The 22,858-nt window shown below is 39.9% G+C and overlaps 1 protein-coding gene across 1 annotated transcript in view; it reads left to right on the top strand.

Moving 5' to 3' along the window:
• The window catches only part of map4l (microtubule associated protein 4 like), a 132,439-nt gene extending 109,584 nt beyond the window's left edge, over positions 1–22,855 (top strand). The window contains exons 12-17 of the mRNA XM_004565066.3: positions 4,151–4,210; positions 10,315–10,407; positions 13,068–13,149; positions 13,234–13,343; positions 13,519–13,711; positions 15,952–22,855. Of these exons, the coding sequence (XP_004565123.3) occupies positions 4,151–4,210; positions 10,315–10,407; positions 13,068–13,149; positions 13,234–13,343; positions 13,519–13,711; positions 15,952–15,956 (543 nt within the window). The 3' untranslated portion in view covers positions 15,957–22,855. The remainder of the gene's footprint in view (positions 1–4,150; positions 4,211–10,314; positions 10,408–13,067; positions 13,150–13,233; positions 13,344–13,518; positions 13,712–15,951) is intronic.
• The last annotated feature ends 3 nt before the right edge of the window (positions 22,856–22,858 follow it).

Raw genomic sequence — 22,858 nt, 5'->3', positions numbered from 1 at the left:
AAAGTATTTCAAGTGTTTTACCTTAACTGTATAATAGGTCCTGGTACAAACTCTCAGAACAGCACTGCAAATCTTTCTCGCAGTAGAAGTGGATTTCCTGAAACATTGTAAATGTGTTCCTGGATCCTCATAATTCTGTACAAACAATGTCAGTGCCTGGAGTGCAGAAACGATCAGATGACTACATGCTCTGACTCTGCGGAATACACTGGATTCAGTTATATTTGCAGTGCCGTACAGCAGTGCCGTTGGCACGGTGCAGCTATGGTTAGACCTACAGTAGAGAAGAACACTAGTAATCAATCAATCAATTAAAGCTTTATTCGCCACATGCAGGTTGCCCTGCAGTGAAATGGGTAAGTAAACAGTCTACCAGCCAACCCAGGTGGCCTTGCATGGAATGGGAAGGAACAGACTCAACACAGTGGTTATCAGGGTGTTTTTGTTCGCCTCCGGCCTTGAGCCCACAGCTGGCGCCGAAGGGGTAGCCACATCATAATGGTGATTTTTCTTTTAGAAACAACTCATGAGAATTTCAAGCTGTTTTTAACACTCCGACACTGGTCTCTCAATCTCCCATTGGATAGCTGCGAGTTTCTCCATGATGTTATTTACCTTCAATTCTGTGGTCTTTTCAGTCTTTTGCTCACAGAGCAGATTCTGAGACCTCACGACCCGCGTGTAATCCAGAGGTGTTGTTCCGAGTGGATTCTTCCCTGATGTAATCCAATATACGCTCAGAGGTGTTATTCTGAGCCTTCACTGCAGCCGTTAGCGCCTCCAAGCTCTTAACCATGCTGCCTTCAGTGAGCCCTTTCTGAGAAGCCGCACCTCGTCCCATCGTTTCAATCCCAGTGGGCAGCATTGGGGGAGTTTGAACAGCCCGTTCCGCTTTCTTAATTTTCCAGCCAGGGCCAAGCCAGCTCCAATCAGCAAGAACCCTGTTATCATGGTTCCGAATAGGTAGATATCTTCAGCATCTTCGATCGACAGTCCCGCCAGGCACACGATCCTGCATGTCTGCCACCCGTCCATCGTGTATCCGGCAGGGAAAGTCCCTCCAGGGCACTCGGGCTCTCACGAGCCCAGACTTCTCGTTGAGAAAAGGGTGTCAATAGCATTCAGAGACCAGGTGATCAAATCCATAATTCTCTTTAGGTTTTAGAAACAGACTGTGAGAGTGTGTTCCAGGAAAGTGAAAAAAGCACGAGACAAGACAAGGACATAAGAAGCTAAGCAGGGAAGATAAGGGAGAGGAGAAAAGTGCGACCGCTGAGAGCCAAACGAGAAGAGAGTAAGAGAGAAAAGCAATCCTCACATGAGCTACTGAGTGTATATAATTTGACACCATTTGAAATAACAATAACTCAGAAACATGTCACTTCTGCACTGTGGGCATTTTAAAGGGCGTGTACATGTTAACTGAGAAAATAGCAACTTTACAACTCTATATTCGTTTTCCAGCGTCCTTCTAACATCAATCTTTTAACATATTCCTCTTTCTGAAATATCCAGTTTTTAACAGCATCTTGCTGCAATGCAAATGTTCTGACAGATGATGTTCTATCTCAGAATGACATACAGAACAGGAAGCATGCATGCTACCTGTATTCCACCACCCTAAAGTTGCCCAGCATGTCATGACATGGATCAGAGACATGACTGTGTTGTCCGTCTCCCTTCAATGTTATGTGACAGTGTGTCTAGAGGAAGGGGTGTGCCGTCGCTTTCAATCACAGGCATCATCCTCTCTCTGTCTGCCCTGCCATGTGAAATAATGTGTCCACTCTATCCATTATATCTTCTCTATTGTCCGTCAGAGAGTGGTTTTGCCTCAGAACAATATTGTGCTGAGAAAGTAGCCATTTTGGAAAATGTTCAGGGATTTTTTTCTTTCTTGTTGGGAGTTATTGAGAAGTTTGACGTCTCTCTCAGACGTTTTGAGCTTACTAAAGCTCGAGCTGGAGATCAATTGGATAGGCTTGGAAAACAGAAGCAGGGGAATGGCTAATATGTGTTTTTTTACTTGTGAATGTTTTCTGTTTATGCACAGATAGTAGAAAACATGGACGTGGCTTCCAAATATGAAAAAAACAAAAAAAGCTAATGGGGAAGTGCCTCACGCTGTGTACGTAAAGTGCTCTCTATCTGAGGGCCAGCGGACGGTGATTTGCTGTCTGTTTACAGGTTAACAGGCTCGTTCACTTGTTTTGGTTCATACTGAATAAAAAATTAAGTCACTTTTATAAAACTTGGTCATATCATGATTCAAAATCGAGAATTATGTTTATTATAAAATCACAAGCTAATTGGCTAATAACTTGTCATTAACAAATGAGTGTTTCGCACCTACAGCTCCTGGTGGCATCGTCTTTTGTTTTGCAGCCATGAAAATGGTTGATGTCGCACTAGCTACGTCCGTCGTAGTATTAGCTAAAGAGTAGCAAAATACAGTCAGGCAAATTTACATACGTGCACACACAATGAAATCGGAATAAAATATGTTTATTCTTGAGCTTCAGAGGTTCTGGTAGGGTTGAACGCTAATAACTAAGCTAATGGGTTCAAGCTTTATGTTGATCATTCAGATAATCGGGGCAGGGATAGCTCAGTAGGTAGAGTGGTGGCCCCATGATCGGAAGGTCGGGGGTTCGACTCCACTGAACGGCTACCCTGAGGTACCCCTGAGCAAGGTACCGTCCCTACACACTGCTCCCCGGGCGCTGCATTGGTGGCTGCCCACTGCTTCACTGGGTGAATGGGTTAAATGCAGAGAAACTATTTCCCTATGGGGACTAACACGCACACTTTACACTTTTTACTTTACACTGATCAAGAACGTCTACTTTGCAAAATGTTGAATTATATTTAAATGTTCTCACAACTAATAGTTGCATTCCTCATACACTTGTTGACATTTTGTCCACTTGTTTGTATGTTTTTGTGTTTCTCTAGATAGTCAAAGTTAATTTGTGTTCTTTTGCACTAACTACATCGGTTTCATTTCCATGTGTCTGTAGTGACCTTTTCTGAAATTGCAGATACAAAGTGTCTTTCTGTGCACCAAAATAGGTGCACAATGATTAACAAATATTTATGTTAATATCTTCCTTTCACATCCATTACTTTCTCCTGCCTGGTCATACTGCAGTGTTTGGTTGGGTGTTGTTGTATCCAGCATAGACGTCGCCACTACTCCCATTCAGGGGAACACAATCCATGCACCTTTTCAGCAACGCTTAACTTCCACAACCTGTAGCGTTTAGTCATGATTGTATGGCCAATTAAAGTTAGATTACTGTAGAAAAGGAGCTGTTGCTTTCTGTGCAAATAGTTCTGTGAAATTGCCCTGACCTTGTACTTTTCTGTGTGTAACAAAAGAGCAGTCGGAAGGGAAAATATTGCTATGAACTGTACTTAACCGCTCCATTCACTCTTTCAGGCATTGTGTTTCACAGGAGCATCTTCCCTGCTTTTCAAAACACGCTTTTACTCTTTGAAAGCTTCTTTACACAAACACATCGGCGCCCTGCATCGTAATTACTGGCACTGACTCATTCAGTCTTTTGTGATACTAAATTGCTTATGTTTACATTTTCTATTCAGGAGCAGTTTATGTGACTAATAGCCTTTCCCACCTCAGTATTTAGCAATAATATCAGTGCTGTTTATGTGAGCAGTGGTACACTCCAGAAATGTGACATTTGATTTGTTGTTTTCAGACTGTATAAATAAGCCGACACTCTTTTTTTGTGATGGTATTTGATTAGCTTTTGTCACTAACAAAAGAAAAATGTTACTACATTTGTACTAATGTCATGTTTTAAAAAGGCTCCATCTGTTCCAGTTTTCTACCATCTGAATGCACAATACTCCTGATCTTCATGCTAAATTGTCCCAAAAATAAATTCTAACATTTAACCGGTGCCACTACTATCAATTATATAATATTATTCATACACCCACACATTTGGTTAATGTATTTGGTTCTTCGGCTTCTTTTTTAAGTAGCTCTAACATCCATTACACTCACACAATTGGTCCAGGCATTTGCATTCTTTTGATCACACCCATGTCGTCCACCTCGTTGTGGTGTAGCATTTGGTTGGTTGGAGGTTGTATTGACCAGGGGTGCTGGTTGTCTCCTCAGGTCTCTTCCACCCCGAACAACAAGACATCAGACCCCTCCACCCCTGCTGCCAAGGCCAGAGTGAGTCCTTGCCATTGACACCTTCACACCCCAGTACATTCACCCTTCTGTATGCATTCATCACAAGCACCACCTGCTCAACATCTCGAACAACACTCCACCTTGCTGTTCATTCCTACATGCACCTGCATATTCTGTCTGTTGATACTAAAGCAGGTTTCATTGTATGGTATATTTGTAAGAGACAAGTATAAAAAACAACAACTCTAAGACTAATTTCTAACACCAGTACCTTGATTAATAAGTGTAATTGTTTAAAATCATTATTGGACAATATCATATTATGTCATTATTGCAGTTCTGGACAGGCTCTAACTGCGTTATATAAAGTTTTAAAATCTCAAATTTGCTTGGAGTAAACAGTTCAGTGCAAAGGGAGTCTTGTAGTGTCTGACTCTTTCATGCAGTATATTCAGTGTGTTTATAATATTCTAGTGAAGTCTAAGAACTTGGTATACTATTTTAAAATGTTTAAAAATCCCAATGATTTCTTGGCTTAACTTGGATTGCCTCAATATAGAGGCTTGTAGGTGCTTTAACAACAAATCGTGAATAACCAAGAGGTTATTCAGGTTCAAGAATGAGATAAAAAAAAAAAGAGAAATGGCAACAGAAAAAGGATGAATCTGTATGCAAATGGTAAGCAATGTGCAATTTTATGGCGTTATTTTTGTGCCACTATTCTGAGCGCACATAAAAAAAATTGCAGGTGCAAGTGTTGCATTTTGAGGAGAAATTTATTTTGAGTAAAGAAAAGCTAAATTTGAGTGAACAAAATTCATTGCTGCGTGCAAAAACTGTATTTCAGTGTTTGCTATTATCCACACACACACACAACAGCAGCCCATCTCGCTCAGTTTTTGCATTTGCGCTTGCTCGCAATGTGTTGCTCGCGCTCTCAACATTTCTGCTCGTGCACGCTCAACTCTTTCTCTACATCGTTATATTTGTGCCACAAAACCAGCCAATTACAGACTTGGATGCAAAAAAAATCTGATTGTCTGTTTTGGTCTCCAACCAGCTCGAAACAGGCAGCGGCGGAGGAACACAGAGTGGCGGAGTTTGAAATAATACTCTTTCTGGGTCACAAAATAAACTTTTAAGATATTATCATGTGAGAATGGTGCTGTGTGAACTTCAAATACCTGCTCGATTTATCAAGACATCACATATTTGCAAAAGTGCTCTAACGTTTTCAGAGTTACCCGAGGGCGGCTGCTATTGTGTGTGTGTGTGTGTGTGTGTGTGTGTGTGTGTGTGTGTGTGTGTGTGTGTGTGTGTGTGTGTGTGTGTATGGATAATAGCAAACACTGAAATACAGTTTTTGCACGCAGCAACACGCTGCTGTCAGATGCATTCGTCAGCAAATGTGGCTGTGTTGGTCACTCTTGCATGAACAGCCTACCCAAGCTACCCTACCCAATCTGTGAGCGAACCGGTCCAAGATCACTACCTCCAGAGAGCCGTGTGTGGTTCTTCCACATGCTACTGAGCCTCCCCCCGGTTGTTAAATTGATAAATTGTCAGTATGTCTTGTTTTTTCAGACTTCAATCACCCAATCCAATAAACAACACCAAACAAGAGTCAATAGCAGAATAAGCTGTCTGGCTTTGTCAAGTTTTTCATGGGTGTGACACACAACCCAACTGCTGCTCTACCCACAAATGCTTTGTTCTTACAAACGTGACACCATTTAATGGGAAATAAACAGGCTTTCCATTGATATAAGATTTACTGCCAAGAAGCATTGTTAGAAACAAAGAAATAATCAACCAAACACAAATTCACTTACTCTTTGTGCTAAGATTTATCCACTGCAATGAATACAGAACATGGGTAGTATAACAGAGTGTGTACCATTAGCTAGAAAAGCTAGAAGACATGATATGTGTACAAATACAAAATGCAAATTAATCTCACGCATTATCTTTGGCTGAAATTGATGTTGCATTCTTTGAAATGTGGTCTCCTCTCATGGATAAGTGTCACTTGGTTGCCACTTTTTAGCGGTAATTTACTAAAATATTTTCATCATCCTACTTCTTTATCTAGCATAGCATGAGAATCATTAGAAATTAAGGAGACATGATGAACGAGAACCATGCAGCTGCTTGAAATCAATTAGGATATTTATGATGTGCTATCTGTGAGGAATACAAACTGAGGAGTCTGCTGCTTTTTGTCTGTGTGTTTGTGTGTGTTCGTGCTTACGCATTAAGTGTATGTGCACTCACTGCTCAGTGAGTCATCCTTTGCTGGTGCCACCTGCGTCATCATGCCATTTTCATCCTGGAGAAGCAACACTAAGATAAAGACAGAGAGAATGGAGGAAGGCGTCTTAGGCTTGCTGCAGGGCTTTTTTACAATGCAGCGACAGAGCCAATCAAAGTGATATCACACAAACAGGTTGGTGTTAGCTTATATAGAAGCAGGACAGGGTGGCTGCTTTTGATTCTTCATCATCAAAGTGGCTTATCTGCAACATCTTAAAAGCTTTGACTATTTTACCTGAGAAAGTTTTGGACACACTAGTGAGTCCAAAGTCCACAGTCCACAGTCCTTAGGTTGTGAAAAAGATGAAGACATCAAAGGGCAGCCTATTATTTCCATTTCTGGCTCTATATTTTTATTTTGGGAATTTACTAGAATAGCTTTGAATGATTCAAAATTCAAAATAATCCTTCTTTATCATATACTGGACCTTGGTGCAGCCCCTTAGTTTCTCAGCTGTCTGCAAGTGACAGATCATTGAAATTTGCTGTGTCGCCACGGCCATACTTTTTGACGAAAACTCAAAAACTCCACATTATGACCCAGGTTTGTAGTTGAGACTAACCAAATATGAAGTTGGTCCTACAAAAAAACAAGGAGGAGTTGGCAAAAGTATAACAGCATGAATAATCTCCTGAAATGCCATCTTCAATTCAAAGGGCAAAATTTCATGAGTTTTCAAGCAGATTAAAGGCCTCAAAAAGCCATTAGAAGTGATTACACGTTTCATGCTCCGGCCATAATGATAGTAGTTGGATTAATTCTTATTAAAAGGTAATTAAAAATTAAAGTTTATTTATGAAGGGTATTTTTTCAAGTCAAGTGGCTTTATTGTCATTTCAACCATGTGGTAGTCACAGTGAAACCAGACAGCATTCCTTCAAAATTACGGTGATTTATATAACAGGCAGTCAACACAGGGAGTGCAAAAAAACAGTGCAACACCAGGCAGAACAGAACAATCCCACATAGCAAAATTGGTATGGATCGGATCTGGCCCACACACCGCAAAGAATGACGGCCTTTTGGTGGCCCAGATCTGGTTTGCCAGATGTGGCCCACACATGGACCAGCAGCAGACACACTGGTGGTCCTGTGCCCAGAACAGTTTCAGCTCTGGCCCTAGATGTCAGCCTAATATGTACCTTAATCAAGACATGTAATAACAACATGCGCCAGAATATAATAGTGGAAAAGTAACATGAAGAAACTCTGTTCAGACAATGAATGGATTGATTCTTATATAGCCCTTTTCACTGTCCCAGATTACTGAAAGTGCTCTAAGCAACATGTCACATTAACACACTTTGTCTAAACTGAGTGCTTCCTAACTACATTCATACTCTTGGCATGCAGACTGGAAGAGCCAGGGATCTTACCACTACCCTTCCGATTAGTAGGTGACCGGCTCTACCTCCTGAGCTACAGCCACACAATGGTAAACATGAGTAAACCCTCACTAGGTTTTGGATAAAGTTTACACTCACAAACCTGTCAAACCTGCATTTAAAACGTTGGCTACCACAGCAGTATAGTATTGCAACATGGCATTTGGGTCTTCTAACTAAAACAGGAAAATAGGAACATAACTAGTGCCATCAATGCCAGACCTGGCACACATCTGGTTGACATGCACCAGTCAGTCAGAAGCGCCAGCTTGATGCTGGATCCGGGCCAGACCTGTTTTCTATGAGCCTGGGCCACATAAACCAATCCACAATCGGGCCAGATGTGGCATGCCATCACATAAATGGTGCCATCTATGCCAGGCCCATATCTGGATGACATATGTCTTACCATGCCAGAAGTCAGCCAGCAGTGCCAGCTTGATACCAGATCCGGGCCAGACCTACTTGCTACATGGGATAGAGATACAAGACAGTGCAAACACAACAACAATTTAAACATGCATTTCACTGACAGAAGTTTCACTGACAAATGCAACTGCATGGCAGGATGCTGTAAACGGACCAAACTTCAGTCAGGAGAACAACTGAGATAATCCATCCACAAAACAAGGTTAGTCATTAGTATACTGCTGCATGGGCTGGGCTGTAGTTACATCACAAGGGTTTAAAAACTGAGCTTTAAAATGTACAGTGGTAATAAAAACCGAGAGAGGCCGACAGTGATCCCTAACTGTTTTTAGGGGCTTGTTCAGATTAAACAGAACAAGATACAAATCAATTATAACATGTTAAAAAACATGTTTAGAAGTGACCAAAGTCACATTTTGGCAGGTTGAGTCAAGTTTGCTTTGCTCAAAAATGTCTTTTATCTGCAACATATTACTCAGCCCCAATTCAGAATATAAACCCAGATTGTCCAGATAGGCTTCACACCCAGAGAGACCCGCAAGGTTCAGTTTTAACCAGCCTGATCAAGTTTAGTTATTCATTGTGCACTGCAAGCCCACTCTACACAATACTCCATCCTAAGCAAAGGGTATCATTCAGGCTTTGTCATGCTGTTCACTTTCTGGAATCAGTACAAATCTGATCTGACTTATTAGATTTCTCACTAAGAGGCAGGAAGAATCCAGGTTACTTAACTCTGAATTGTTTAACCTTCCCTGTATCGGTCAGCACTGGATGGCACTACCACAGGTAGAAGCAAACTTTTCTGGTTGATCACAGGCCTTCTACTGAGGGAGATTCAAGATTCAATGTCACATCAATCGGATCACTGAGCTCTTTGGCCCCACAGTATGGTATGCCTTCAACACATTAATTTTAGGACAGCCTTCTTTTGCAGTTTGAGGTTAGCAATCAGGTAGGTTCTCAGTCATCCAGGTCATGGTAGTCTAAGGAGCTTGGAAGGAAAGTGACTGGACTTCTTAAAGTTTCATGAACCCCCAAAAAGCAAACGGCATCAGATTTAAATTGGATAAGTATAATTGTTTTCTACTTATACCTCAAACCTATGTCTATGGTGTATGGCAAAGACACTGCAATAATTCAGAGAAAACTCTAACATCAGACAACCTGTTATGAGCAAGCACTTGGCAACAGTGGGAAAGAGAAACTCCCCTTTAACAGGAAGAAGCCTCTGGCAGAACCAGGCTCAGGGAGGGGCGGCCATCTGCCGCAGCCAGTTGGGGTGAGAGAAGAAAGACAGGACAAAAGAAATCCTGTGGAAGAGAGCCAGAGATTTTTACATTTCAGTTATGTATCTCATTTGTAGCCAAAGCTGAAATACTAAGGAGAGAAGCTGACCATATAACATGTTCTTCCAGCTTGTAGTGTACTGCTGAAAGCACTTCAGACAGAACAACAGGTTTTTCTGCAAACTAGTCTATTTTTGAATCTTTTTAAAACCACCTTGTGCCCTCTGTTGTTCTGAATCTGTCACTTGCGGTTGCTTTTTTGCTTTGCTTTTAGCAGCATGTGTTAACACAAAATTACTGTCCACGGCACTCTTGCATGTACTCTCTCTCATCTTTGAGTGTTTGTCTTATGCTTTTTTATTTAGCTATTGCTGTTTATGGAAGCGCTCTGTTGTTATTCACTCAGTATTCTCATCTTTTGCTAATTATGCATTCATTTTTGTAAGAATCTGCATTGATTCTTTCTAAGAATGTTTCCCATTAACATTCTCATTTTGATGGTTTGTCACATAATGTACCAAAAGCATTTTTGCTGTCTCATGTGCAAACCATCAATGAGCTTCTATAAAAAATGAATAGCAAAAAGTCTTCCATACTTACAGTACAAGGCTACTCTGTTTCCTGTCAACTAAACCTGCCAGCTGATCAGCTTTCTTTCTTTCTTTCTTTCTGTCTTTTTTTCTTTCCTCATGTTGCTTGTCTGTGTGTCTGCCTGCTTGTCTTTAGGTTCAGATAGTGCACAAAAAGCTGGACTTCAGCCACGTCACTTCTCGCTGTGGCTCCAAGGACAATATCAAACATGTCCCTGGAGGTGGCAATGTAAGTACTCCTGAAGCTGGAAGGAGACTCTCACATTTTATGCTAATTTAACCTAATTTGGACTATCTTGCTCAAAAGGTTGATCAGTTGGGAATGCCCCTTGTGCCTTGTACTCACCTAGCAGGTGTATTTGTTACAAAGAGATAAAATGGGAATTTATGTTCTTGGTATGTAAATCAGGTCCATCGTTGGGGGATGCATATTGTATTGGGTCCTTATTTACACATTCATACAGTATTGCTCTTGCAAAACAATATTCCTGTTCCTGTTTAAACAATTGCCAGATAATCTCATAATCTCATCGTAAGAAATTGAATCAGTCTGACTTATAAACATTGTACTGTCCTCCGGTGTTCTCTGATTGGATCTCTTCAAACAAATTTAGTAAATAGGAGCACCCATAAGATCTGAGACTGACAAAAATATTTACAAGGTTCAATTCCAAAAATGCACTTTGCGGTTTTGCCTCTTGGTTTAGTTTAACGTTCAGTAATTGAACTGACCGCAGGTGCTCATGCCTACCCTTTCAGGACTTGTTTCTACCTGGTCTGAAAACCTGCTTCACTATCGCCATCTCGCACAACCACAGAGTATATACAAAATATTAATTTAGTCTCCAAGTTAAGCCACTGTAGAAGAGCCTTTAAACCTCTAATGGCCATCAGGGGGCAACTCCTGTAGTCGAAAAAGAGGTCTGATTGTACAGAAGTCCATTAATACATTAACCTGCTGCTAACTGATGAGATTATGTTCTCAGTTTAGAGTAAAACAGTTGATAAAGCAGGGTATAACAGCCAGATTGTCGAATCTGATGAATGAAAACCAGAGTCACTGTGACTGTTTCCATCTTTCACATACTGTAGTCTATCCTCAAAACCACCACTTTGCTCTGTCAGCTCAAATAAACTGGGTTTTTTTTTCAGTGTGGGGACATGCAGTCATACTAAAAGGTCATGGTAAAAAGAAAGTATACCTTGTGTCATTTTTACTTACTAGTGCTTACCAACTAAAACAATCATTTGGAAGTTTATTGGGATTTGTCTATACACAGCTCTCTTAAGATCTGTTATAGATTTGCTGGTTTGCTTGGGATTATTGTCCTTTTACATTAAATCAATATGGCCAAGAATTAGCTGTAGCAGGCCTCATGTTTGACTCTAGAATACTTTGGTATGTAGAGCTTTGTGGTTGACTCATGGTGACGACATGGTGCCCTGAGGCCTGTACTATGAAGCAGGATTTAATCTTATCAAGGTAACTTCAGCGTTCATCCTGAGTTTTCTATACTAAGAAGATTATTCATTTCTTACTGGAGTATATTGCCATAGAAACTTATGCTGTGAACTTGAACTGCGAAGAAGCTGGTTATTTTCAGATTAGAGATCAACAGGTATGAAATCACCACTTGCTGACCAACAGCATTCCCCGAAGGCTCTTTGGACTTCTGCTGTGAGAGTTTGAGGGTTTAACATTTTTCAGCTGCATCTAAAGTCTTCGCATTTCCCTCATGAGCATCAATATTAAACATAGGTTCTTAGATACAACTTAGCATTACTAAAACACAATACACAGACATATCAAGTTTGTACATAGACTAGGCCTAGCCTTTTTTATCTTAAGTCTTTACTCTCAAACCTTTAAACAGCGCTGAGTCTCCAGGTGAGAGATTTAAAAACTAAAGCTGTTGGGAGCAGGTTATGTTGAGAGTGTTGGTTGAAAATCATCTGGATGTTTTCACTGTTTCTTTTAGTTAAAGCATGTTTTATACATGATGTAATACAGTTTCTATGCTGGGGGTTACATTTTACATCTGCAAACTGCTGCACCTTAGTAGAACCACTGAATGAAGCACAAACTGTGTCGCATTGTCTTGGAGATGTGCATGAATTCGTTTGGTGATGAAATGTTACAGTGGATAAAATAATTATTTGAGCTCGTTCACTTAAAAAAGACATAAACACTGTCTAATTTTTATGGTGGTTTCATTTTAATGGAAAGAGACAGGATATCAAGGCAAAATCCAGGAAAAAAAAACACCAGCATTTACATTTTCTGTATTTACTTACATCACTGATGTGTTTTTATAGTGGAAGATGACATTATGGATATTTAAACTGACTTTTAAGGATTTTAACTATTTGTTTCTATTCTTTAATATCCATTCACATTAGGGTAAGCTACGGGTCCAACAAAAGGTTTTGACAGTTTGTGTTACTAATAAAATTTTATCAGCAGAGTTATGGTCATCTCATTCTCCAGTCTGTCATCTTATATGTGAATCTGACTGATTTTAGCACATGTTGTGAGGCAGGTCATCGTGCCAGCTGCCAACTCTACAGTCATGGTGTGACTAGTTACAGCTCATCCTGATTTATCTGCACAAACGGAGCGCTGCCGAACAAAACAAAAAGGCACCTTCTAAAATAATGAAACGGGTTAAAACAGGAAATCAAGCATGATTGGTAAAAAAAGCTGTGAGTCAATTTCACATGACGTTGCATTGTCAGGAATGTCACGCCGCTATATGAATGCGGCAGATGCAGTATAATGAATGATAGCGATTTTCTAAAGTGGCCTTGAGTGGACGCTGAAGTGAAAGTTGCATTGTACTGAATGACTTAGAAAATAAAAAGACAAGATTTTTATGTACTCCACCCCAGGTGCAGATCCTGAATAAGAAGGTTGATGTGAGCAAGGTAACATCCAAATGTGGCTCCAAGGACAACATCAAACACAAGCCAGGTCCATCCCAAAACATTTGTGCTTTTTCTTGCCATTAAACCCAAATGGCATCATATTAATTTTTCCTTATTTTTTTAATCCCAGGTGGTGGTGATGTGAAGATTGAGTCTCATAAGCTAAACATTAAGGCTAAGTCTAAGATTGGATCCGTGGACAACGTGGGGGCAGGAAATGGACAGACCAATGGACAAAAGGTCACTCTTAAACACAGTTAAACATGTGTTAGCAGCTCACAGAAAATTACCTTTTGTGGTTCTGCTGATTCATTGTGCCACTACTGGCCACCATGTGCCACCATGAGTTTTCAAACTTTGTATGCCCATGTTTCTGTCTGACCCCTACGAACTGTGTGTTTATTTTTGGCTGCAGGAAGAGAAAACTGAGCAGAAAACATCATCACCCCCAAGTGGCACTCAGACAACAGGACCAGGAGTCACTGCTAAGGCAACAGCACCTGGAGGTGTTGCTAAGGAGAACAGCATGAAGGAAACCACACCCACTCCTTTTGGGGGAGATGGACTGAGGGAGCCCCTCAGTGCAGAGAAATGCATCACTGAGACAAGTGGGTGTAAAGGCACACACTCACACACACTGGCTTCATTTTTTATTGAGAATGCATACAGTTTACAATTATGACAGGTGTGCTACTGAAGTGCCAAATAAATGAGAATAGGGTTCTTAATCCTAGCCAGTCACTTCACGCTATGCTACTCATATCTGCGAACCTTTAATCTGTAAATGTAGGGACTTTAATCTGGATGGTTCATGTGTACAACTATAAGAAATCTCAGAAATTTTTTTTATTGTTCCTTAAAGCTTTTAATGCTGCTGCTAACACCTGTAAACTAATGTTAACAGTAAGTTGTGGGTTAAAACTCTTTCTTCTGCTCACTTTTTAATGCTTTCCATTGTACATTTGAAGTGACAATTACACTGTTATAACTTTGTTTGAAAACAATCAATAGATAATTTAACCAAGATTTCTAACTTTTTATGTATTTTCCAACGCCTGGCTGGAGCAAACCTCTCCAAAGTATTACAATCCCATCTAATGCTGCTTCAGTATATAGGAAAATCCACAGCTTAAATGGCCTACTGTGTCACTTATTAGCAATATGTAGCTTGAAAGTCACTGCTCTGAGAATTTGCAAAAACTCAATTGTAGTGTATTCTGTTGCATTCACTCTGTTTCTGTTTATACTGTGGATATAACACTGCTACTGAACCGCAAATGCCTTGCTTTGAATCAAGGATTTTCTTTAGTTATTTATCTGTGTCACCTTGTACCACCCAGGCATAATTTCTGCCTGAGCTATTTTGATAGTGCTTTAGATAAGGCTACCTTAGGCTACCTGCCTGAAAGCCTGGTGTTATTTGCTCAGAGCCACTTGTGCTGACTTTCTAAGAGATCTCGCCTATCAACACAGAATAGCACACAATTTGATTGTTGCCTGCAGGTGCAAAATAATAGTCTTAATACACTTTCAGCATCTGAGGAACTTAAGATTGCTATTATCTTTATGGCAATATCTTCAAAACTACAGGAAAATTGTCCAATGTGTGGTTTTATTATAGTTTGCAGACTTATGTTAGCATCTGTATGCTTCTCTCATACTTGCTGTATTCAAATTCAGCAGTCCTCTTTTACTTTCTCACTTTCTATTTCCAGTTAATAGGAAATGAATATGGCATTTTGGTCTTTGCCTTTCTGGGGTTTTAAAATATGCATGACTATATTTGGACAAGCAGGCAAAATGAATAGCTAACAGTAACATTAGCTGGTTAGGTTGGTAAGTAAGATGACAGAGAAAAACCCCAGCTCAAAACAAAATATATGTAAACTGAACACTATTTTCATATCTTTTAGTGTAACCAGAGAGTGAATATGTGGTCATATATAGTACTAACATCTCAATCACAAGTCTCTGCCAGATTCTATCTAAAAGATATAGCCTGGGAGCCAATGTTGAAGTCCCCTAAACCTACAGTCCTTTTAATGAAAAGCAGAGGGTGAAGGTTGGCCTTTCAGACAGTATGAACATGTAGTTTCCCTCAGATCTTTCTCACAGTGGTCACATCCAGTTTCAAAACAACAAGATGGGGGAACGTGGAATGTTTAAACTAACAAGGAAGTCATGTCACAGTGGCTACATCCATCTTTTATAAAATTGGGTGATTTGTAGAGAACCAACATTGCTTTATTGTTGTCATGTGTCATGAAAAGTGAAAAGAAGTACAGAGGGAAGCTACAGCATGACAACAGTAATGGGGTTTTTCAACATTAAAGCATATACACCTATTCTTGTAGACCCCTAAAATAAAAATTATGAATAGTGGTACATGTACGATAGGAGTAAATTAAAAATAGATAATGTAGATAGTGTGTGTTTATGAATGAATAACCACATATACCCGCTCCCTGCTTACATGTCGGATAGAGTAGTGAAGCCAGCTCACCTTTTTACCAAATTATGAAATGAAATAATGAGGAGACCTTCAGAGTGAAGATGAGCCAGTCATGGTGGATAAATTCATCTTTACCACAGCTTTACCACTCAGACTCCCCGAGTTCAGAGGGACAACAGACTGTTGCTGTTGCTAAACTCATCTTAATTGATGAATGGCTGTAGCACTAATACAATTTTAAAAATGTCATTTGCCCCATAATTCATATGAGCTCACAGCAGACATCAGCTAGAGCCTGTAAGGCTGATAAAAACAACAAACTTGTTTTTCATCCTATCATTTTTTCTTCGTTTTGCGCTTCATCTGTTTTTTCTTCTTTAACTTGTCTCACCTCAGACTGAGTCCCAATGACCCGCAGATTTTGGCGGGACACGCATGGCGCTCGCTGGCCTGCCAATCAACTACCAACCAACTACCACGGCGCAGTCACTTTCCTCTGATCCCGCCCTTCATCTTGCCCACTGCAGCACCGAACTGACCGATCGCCTCTCAGTGTTTCTCTGGGATCTGCCTGCCAGCTTCCTGCTACCAACTCTGACCTTTGGCCCCTTGTCACCCTTGGGTTGCCCCACCTACCACAGAGAAAAGTAATTGCTGTTTGTCCATGTTTCTCTGTGCAGGTTTCCACCAGCTTCTCCACTGATGCCATTTCCTTGTAAGCACTGACTAAGGTCATTCCAACCTTAAAGCCCAAATGTAACAACCCCAAAGCAATAATCCCACAATCAATCAATCAGTGCTCTATTAAGTATCTTGACCATAGCCACTTTTTCTCATAGAATGTTCACCCTACTAGTGAAAACAGTTGCCTCAGATCACAGTAATGGAGCTTTGTTCTAGACCCTCTGGCAGGCTTTGACATTTAAAAACCAAACTAACAAAAACAGCACCATTCGTAGGTCATCAGACGTCTCATTACAGGTCAGTCTACAATTCATCACACGTTACTTCTCTTGGTATCAGTGCACCAGTTTGTCTCTTCAGAGTTCTTCACAATAATGATTCCTTGAATTTTAATATTATGATGTTTGTAGTCGTGGCTGCAAAGAGCACAAAATGAATCTGGTCTCGAGCGGCTATGAAGAGAGATGTCTGGAAGCAAATCTGAAGATGGATTTTAAAACCAGTGCAATAGCATCTCAAAAGTCAGATGGTTTTAGTACAATTGAAATCATTTAGCGATGTAACTCGTGCATTATGAAGGCAGCAAGAGGGAGGATACAGGAGCTCTGCTGATACTCGGCTCAAAGAGGATTTGGCACAAAAAAATCTGTGTTTGATCTCAGAGCCAAGTGTTTTTAAAGTTAAGATCTCTCTAATTGACCTTGAAGGAGTGAATATAAATTCCAGCTGAATGAGTGATATTGAAGGATGGTAATAAACCTTGAAATTAAACAGAGTGGCACAGAACACATGCACTCTATAATGTAATGTAGCACTTATGATGGACAGTGTCAATCACAGTGTCACAGGATTCTTTCTAAACATTCAGTCACACCAGCACATCAAATGTCTCCATTTCAGAGTCATTATAGTGTAGACCTGTGGAATCTGTGTGATGGTCTATGGTTGGCATGTCCATACAGGCCAAATGGTTCCTTGCAAATTTTCACTGCTGACTAATAGTAAGCCGTCTTGACAATGCTGAGAGAACAAAGCAGTTTTCAACTGAGGAAGCTACTGTAGGGATCCAGCTGTTTTTCAACATCAGCTTTTATTTCACCTCGGTACGCTCGGGAGCTTTTTTTTCCTTTTCTTAGTACTTGATTGAAATTATAGGGCACAATCTCTGGCACAGTATAAAAAAATGTAGAAGCTTAGAGAGCTGTTGTGATGACTAACTCTACAGCATGCTTTCTGCTTGCTATATTCCAGGCCACCTGCAGTATTAAGTCATTTGAATTTGTTAACATTTGTTCATATATCAGGATATACTAACAAAAACTTCTGCTTTAGATAAATGAGTACAATTCTTTTTCTTTCTCTGTTACTTACTGTCCACATTCTCCAGAGGAAGTTGAATACTTTGATTTGCAACCTCTTTTCCCAAAAAAGGCAGAAGACTTTGTAGATCATTAAAATGTCGTTTGGTGTTAAAATGTTCATTTGAAAGCATATTGTTGAGATATTCACTCAAGCTGAACTAGGGTTTAATGAGTCACTGTTAGCTTTATTTAACCAGGAGAGCAATTAAGAACACTTTGGGTAAAGGCATTTAAAAGGTAAAAGAACATTTCTACACACCTGAAGCCATTTCTACACGCTCACTGGTGATACACTGCCCCATAGTGGCAGAGGTTTTACTTACATTTTTCAACAATTACAAAATGTTCCTTAAGGTGATCCAACTTTTTTTGAAAAATCCTGCTGATGTTAAAAATGTAATGGCTTTTGCAAAGCACTGCATTCTGCATTTATTTACATTTTACACATGGCCAACTTTTTGGAAATGAGGTTGCAGATCAGTCCTCTGCAAAGTCATCTGATATATCAGCACTGCGGATATTTTGTTTTGGGATGGTGAAGGTATTCAAGTACTAGCTTAATCAACAGCTATTTCAAGACATACAAGTCATTATTTGAGCTTTGAAGGGTACTACACTTAAAATCAACATCATTGTTTGGCTCCTGCACTGATTGCAAACCTTCACACCCACTCATTCACCTGCACCCATCATGAGGGACCTCAGCAGTCACCCTGAGCTTGTATGGCATTTCCTGGTCATGTGGTTGACCCCAGTGGAGGGTTTGGGGCTGCAGACCAACATTCTCTAGTTAAATCCTCCCTCCTGCTGGTGCTTTGTAGAGCCCACTCCATAAAACCATTTAGTCTCACACACATAAGCACAGACTGATACAGGAAAGCACACATATGCTTGCTGGTGTGCATACACAAATAGACACACAAACACAAAGCACCACCGAAAAAAGGTGGTGTGCTGACGACAAAGCATTTCTCTGTTCTGGAATCAAAGCAACTCTTCATTGTTTTCCTTTTTTTGTCTGTCTGTTATTTTGGTGGTCCATGCCGATATTGTTCAAATAGTGATGAGCTGTGTCAGTGTGATGTTCCTATTATACCATTTTCATGATGGTATCATCGCCTCATTGCACCACCTCCTCATCTGTCACCTCTACCTGTGTCTCACTCCAGTTCTCTGACAGCAATACAGTGTAGGGAAAGCCTCCAGTTACCTGCACATGCACAGGGCGTTCAGATAGAGAAGGACAGACAACCACTGATGTTATCCAGTAGTTATGAGAGGAGAGAGATTGCGTAAATGAAATAATGTATTCATGGCTGATCTAACACCAGAGTTTCCTTTGTAGTGATTTACTTATACTAGACTGGACTGTCTAGTAGATTGAATTTACTGAGCGCTATTTAGCCACCGTGACTACCCACAGTAGCAGATGATGAAATGCCTTCTCTGGCGTATAAATGAGTTTACCCTACATCTGTAGTGTAAATAGAAGGAGCTAAATAGTTCTTGTTTGGTTTTTTGCTTAGTTTGTGTGATTTTTTTAAAAAGTTTTGTTTAAGTAAAAACCTCAAAGTTAAAAAAAATGTAAAAATTGAAACTCTTAAAGTAAACTGGACAGCGGGAACTGCCCAGCTCCAACATGCCATGAATGCAGCAGTATTTCAGCCAAGCACATCCGAGAGGAGCCTGCAGATACTATAATGAGGCCCACTGAGTGTAAGCTATAAAAATAATGCACGGGATCACAGTACACACACAAAAAACCTGAATGGCTTAATGCTTTATAGGAAATAATCAACTGAAAGCCAAGTGTGCTCATTTTGTTGTAATTCCAGATGCTATCTTAAGAAATCAAACATGTCAGTTTTAGGTACAGTTTACATTCTAATAAGCCAGCACTGTGATGTGACTTTGATTTGCACACTGAAAGCATCGCTCCGTATCAGCCCGGTAATACGGACAGGCCCCGTGTGCTCAGTGTGCATTAAAAGGCTGGGATGGTCTCTGCTGAAAACACTGAGGGATTAGTGACATGTCTGTGGCGTGCTCCCATAGTTGTCAGATGTGTGAAGTGTTACTACTGCATCCATCCTGTAGAGAGCGCTGCTTAGCCTCTGGAACACTGATAGTCTGGCTCTTAACAAAGGCTGAGTGAAAAAGCTTACGTCACTATTAGAGATGCTGCAGAAGGCTTCCATTCTGCCCTCATTCAAGCTATCACTATATTATTGTGTCTGGAACACTAAATATTATCATAATCATACAAATTATGTACAGTTCCCCAGAAAACTCTAAAGTCTCGTGCACTTGAACATAGTCTTGTTCATTTTATTGATGCACTTAAGTGATATTAAAGTTGCTTCACTGTATGTTGGTAAACATTGTCAGCAGTGTACTGTACATGTGTGCTTCTGGGAACAAAACAGTTTTGGTAGCTAGATGACGTTATAATATTCAAAGAGCAAGTGATCAAATAGTCAACAATTAAGACAACTAAAAGCACCATTTAAGAATATTCAATATTGTGTTGTTCCCTCCAGATCATTCCCATGCGTTGCCTAAAAGTAACATGTCTTACATGACATATGCGTGGGTCATATGTGAAATTAATGATGTGAACCAACTTTCTTCTGGAGCAGAAGAACAAAAGTATGAAAGCACTTTGGGTTGTGGATCGTGTATATATAAGAAGTAAGGTGTAGCTCCATGCGTGAACATCTGGTGGGATGAGCTGATGTTGTGTGTCTAGACCTGGATTTTTGTGGCATTGTACTGTTGGCTACGATGATTTGACGCTCAGCTCTCCAGTCTGCTCTCATGTTGTTCCTGTTAACATTCCCTGCGTCTTATTTTCTGGCCAAGCTGCAGAATAACATTCTGTAAGAAGTCCATTCAAGGTCTTTAATGACCTTTTGGAGGAGCCAGTGGGCCCCTTGTTTGATTTATTCTGAGAGCGCTGACTTTAAAACTATCTCTGGTCAAGAACAGGTTTCAGTGTTAGCATACAGTGTGTTAATGTTAGCATACAGTGTGTTAAATAACAAAAGCTGATGTTATGAAATCAAGACTGTTAAAATGGCCCTTTTATAAACATGTTGAGCTCCATATTTATATTCTTGGACTAGAGTAGAGTTCAAAATAATGCTTGCTGGTCTTTTGCTTGTGCAGTCCCTCACTTCATCCTATACCTGAAATAAGCCTTTAAATCAGCTTTGTTCTGATTGACGGATCCTATGATTTGGACAAAGTAATCTCACGATTTTTTTCTATTGTAAGGTAAATATTCTAAAGTAATACAATTCTAATGTTATTCAAGTTAAGTTATATACATTGACAGAAAATACAGGAAAGCCCCACAGACCCTCTTTAAAGCCTGTTTCATTTTGCAACACATTAAATCAAAGAAAGAATTCGTTAACAACAGAAAAATTCAAAAATATTTAAGGCTTTCCACCCTGGCAACCAGTATTTGTACACAATTTTATTTGTATTTATGAGTATACACAAACTTTTCAATGTGAAAAAAGACTGTTAATTTACAAAGTTCTTTAGGAGCAGCTTTTTGGGACCATTGATTATGAGCCAGACAGTAGCCTACAACATGCTTGTATCAATGCTCCCAAGTTAGCAGATAAAAAGATTGATGGTGGAGCCTACTTGGTAAGTGGGTTATGAAAAATTTAGAGGCAGACATGTTAATTTATATATATAATATGGCCTTATCTTATAAATGAAAAGAATGTGTAGATTTGAAGAGCTCAAATATTCTTATCAGTTTCAAAAATGCAATCTAGTCCAGCTGAGGTTTTTGTGATTTGAGTCTTGTCTTTGGATATTCAGTAAGGAACCCAATGGACCCTTCAGTTAGTAAAGTTTTAATAGAACCATGGGAATGTGCTCAGTGTTTACTACAGTCATCAGGAGTGTGATACAGTTAATGTTACTTTGGAGCTTGGACAGAAAGTAAGAGTCAGATTCACTCTGATGTCCGTTTGAACTCCCAGTTATTGCACTCAAATACCACCCTTCCACTAGTATTTCACACTGTATATAGACACCATCACGTTTTTATCACTCCGCGTGTAACTCAAATTAGTTCAAATGAAATAAAAAGAAGAAAAAAAAAATCTTACTTCTTAACAGGGTGTAGTGGATGTTGATAGACGGGCATTTATGTTCATAAACCTAGTTAGAGTTGAGGTAAGACATTCTGGTAAGACTGAAAGCATAGGGAAGGAAAAGTGTACTTTTTTTTCAGAGTCTGCCTTTTTTCCATCAAGAAAAGGGCTGCTGAAGTTTCAAGAATGTTTTAAAAATGTATTAAAGATGCAAGATTATGAATACATGTATGAGGTTTGTCTCTGTTCTGTTTTGGAAGATAGCTCACATATGGATAACAATGTTTACCAGATTCAAACTGACAGGCAGGAAGAGAACCAGTGTGTGTCCACTTAGATATGATCTGAAAAAGCTTTGCATAAAGAGAACATGAGGAATTGGCAACATTTGGTGTGAACTGCACTGACACACACTGGTGAGCCCTTTCTTCTCCCTACCACCACCAGAAAGTAATACCCTTTATTAAACAGCTCCTATGTAGACACCTTGACATATCTACCAACATGGGACTGAATTAAGGCAAGTCATGGACCAAATTATCTTCCCACTGTCAATAACAACAATAATAGACCATTCTGAACCTCTTTGTAAAGTAACAGAAAAGTGCTTCAGAAGCAAAGTTTCAAACACTTCAAAAGTAGTGTTGGTAGATATATCTGGAGCCCCTAACCACGTCTCCCACCTGCAGTGGCTCATCAGCACCACAGCACTGAAAAGCAGCTGATTTTACCTCTGTCCTTTACCATATATACAGCAGCTACCAATTAAACCAGTATTCCAGCTGTTTAAATGTCAAGTGGAGTGGAAAATTACAAGTGTGTGTATTGTATTCTGGTCTTCTGCTTGCCCTTACTCAACCTGAGAGGCAGCAGGCAAAAAGAAGCTACTTTTCAGCACTGTAGAATAAACCCACTGTAGTGTGTGTGTGTGCTGTATTACTTTGTAGGGCGCAACACCATAGCAAGAGCATGCAGAAGACAACAAACCAACTGCTGGTTGTTAGAGGTATCTGTCCTATTAGATAGAGCTTATCTCCCCTTTCAATTCTGAATATTTGGTATGAAAGAGATGTTAATTGTGGTTAATTGTTAACTAGTGATGTGAATATTAATCAAGAAATAAAAAGATAAGCAAAAGTT

The sequence above is a fragment of the Maylandia zebra genome, linkage group LG18 (assembly GCF_041146795.1).
Source record: "Maylandia zebra isolate NMK-2024a linkage group LG18, Mzebra_GT3a, whole genome shotgun sequence".
In the NCBI taxonomy this organism is placed as follows: Eukaryota; Metazoa; Chordata; class Actinopteri; order Cichliformes; family Cichlidae; genus Maylandia; species Maylandia zebra.
This window is presented reverse-complemented; position numbering and strand designations above follow the sequence as displayed.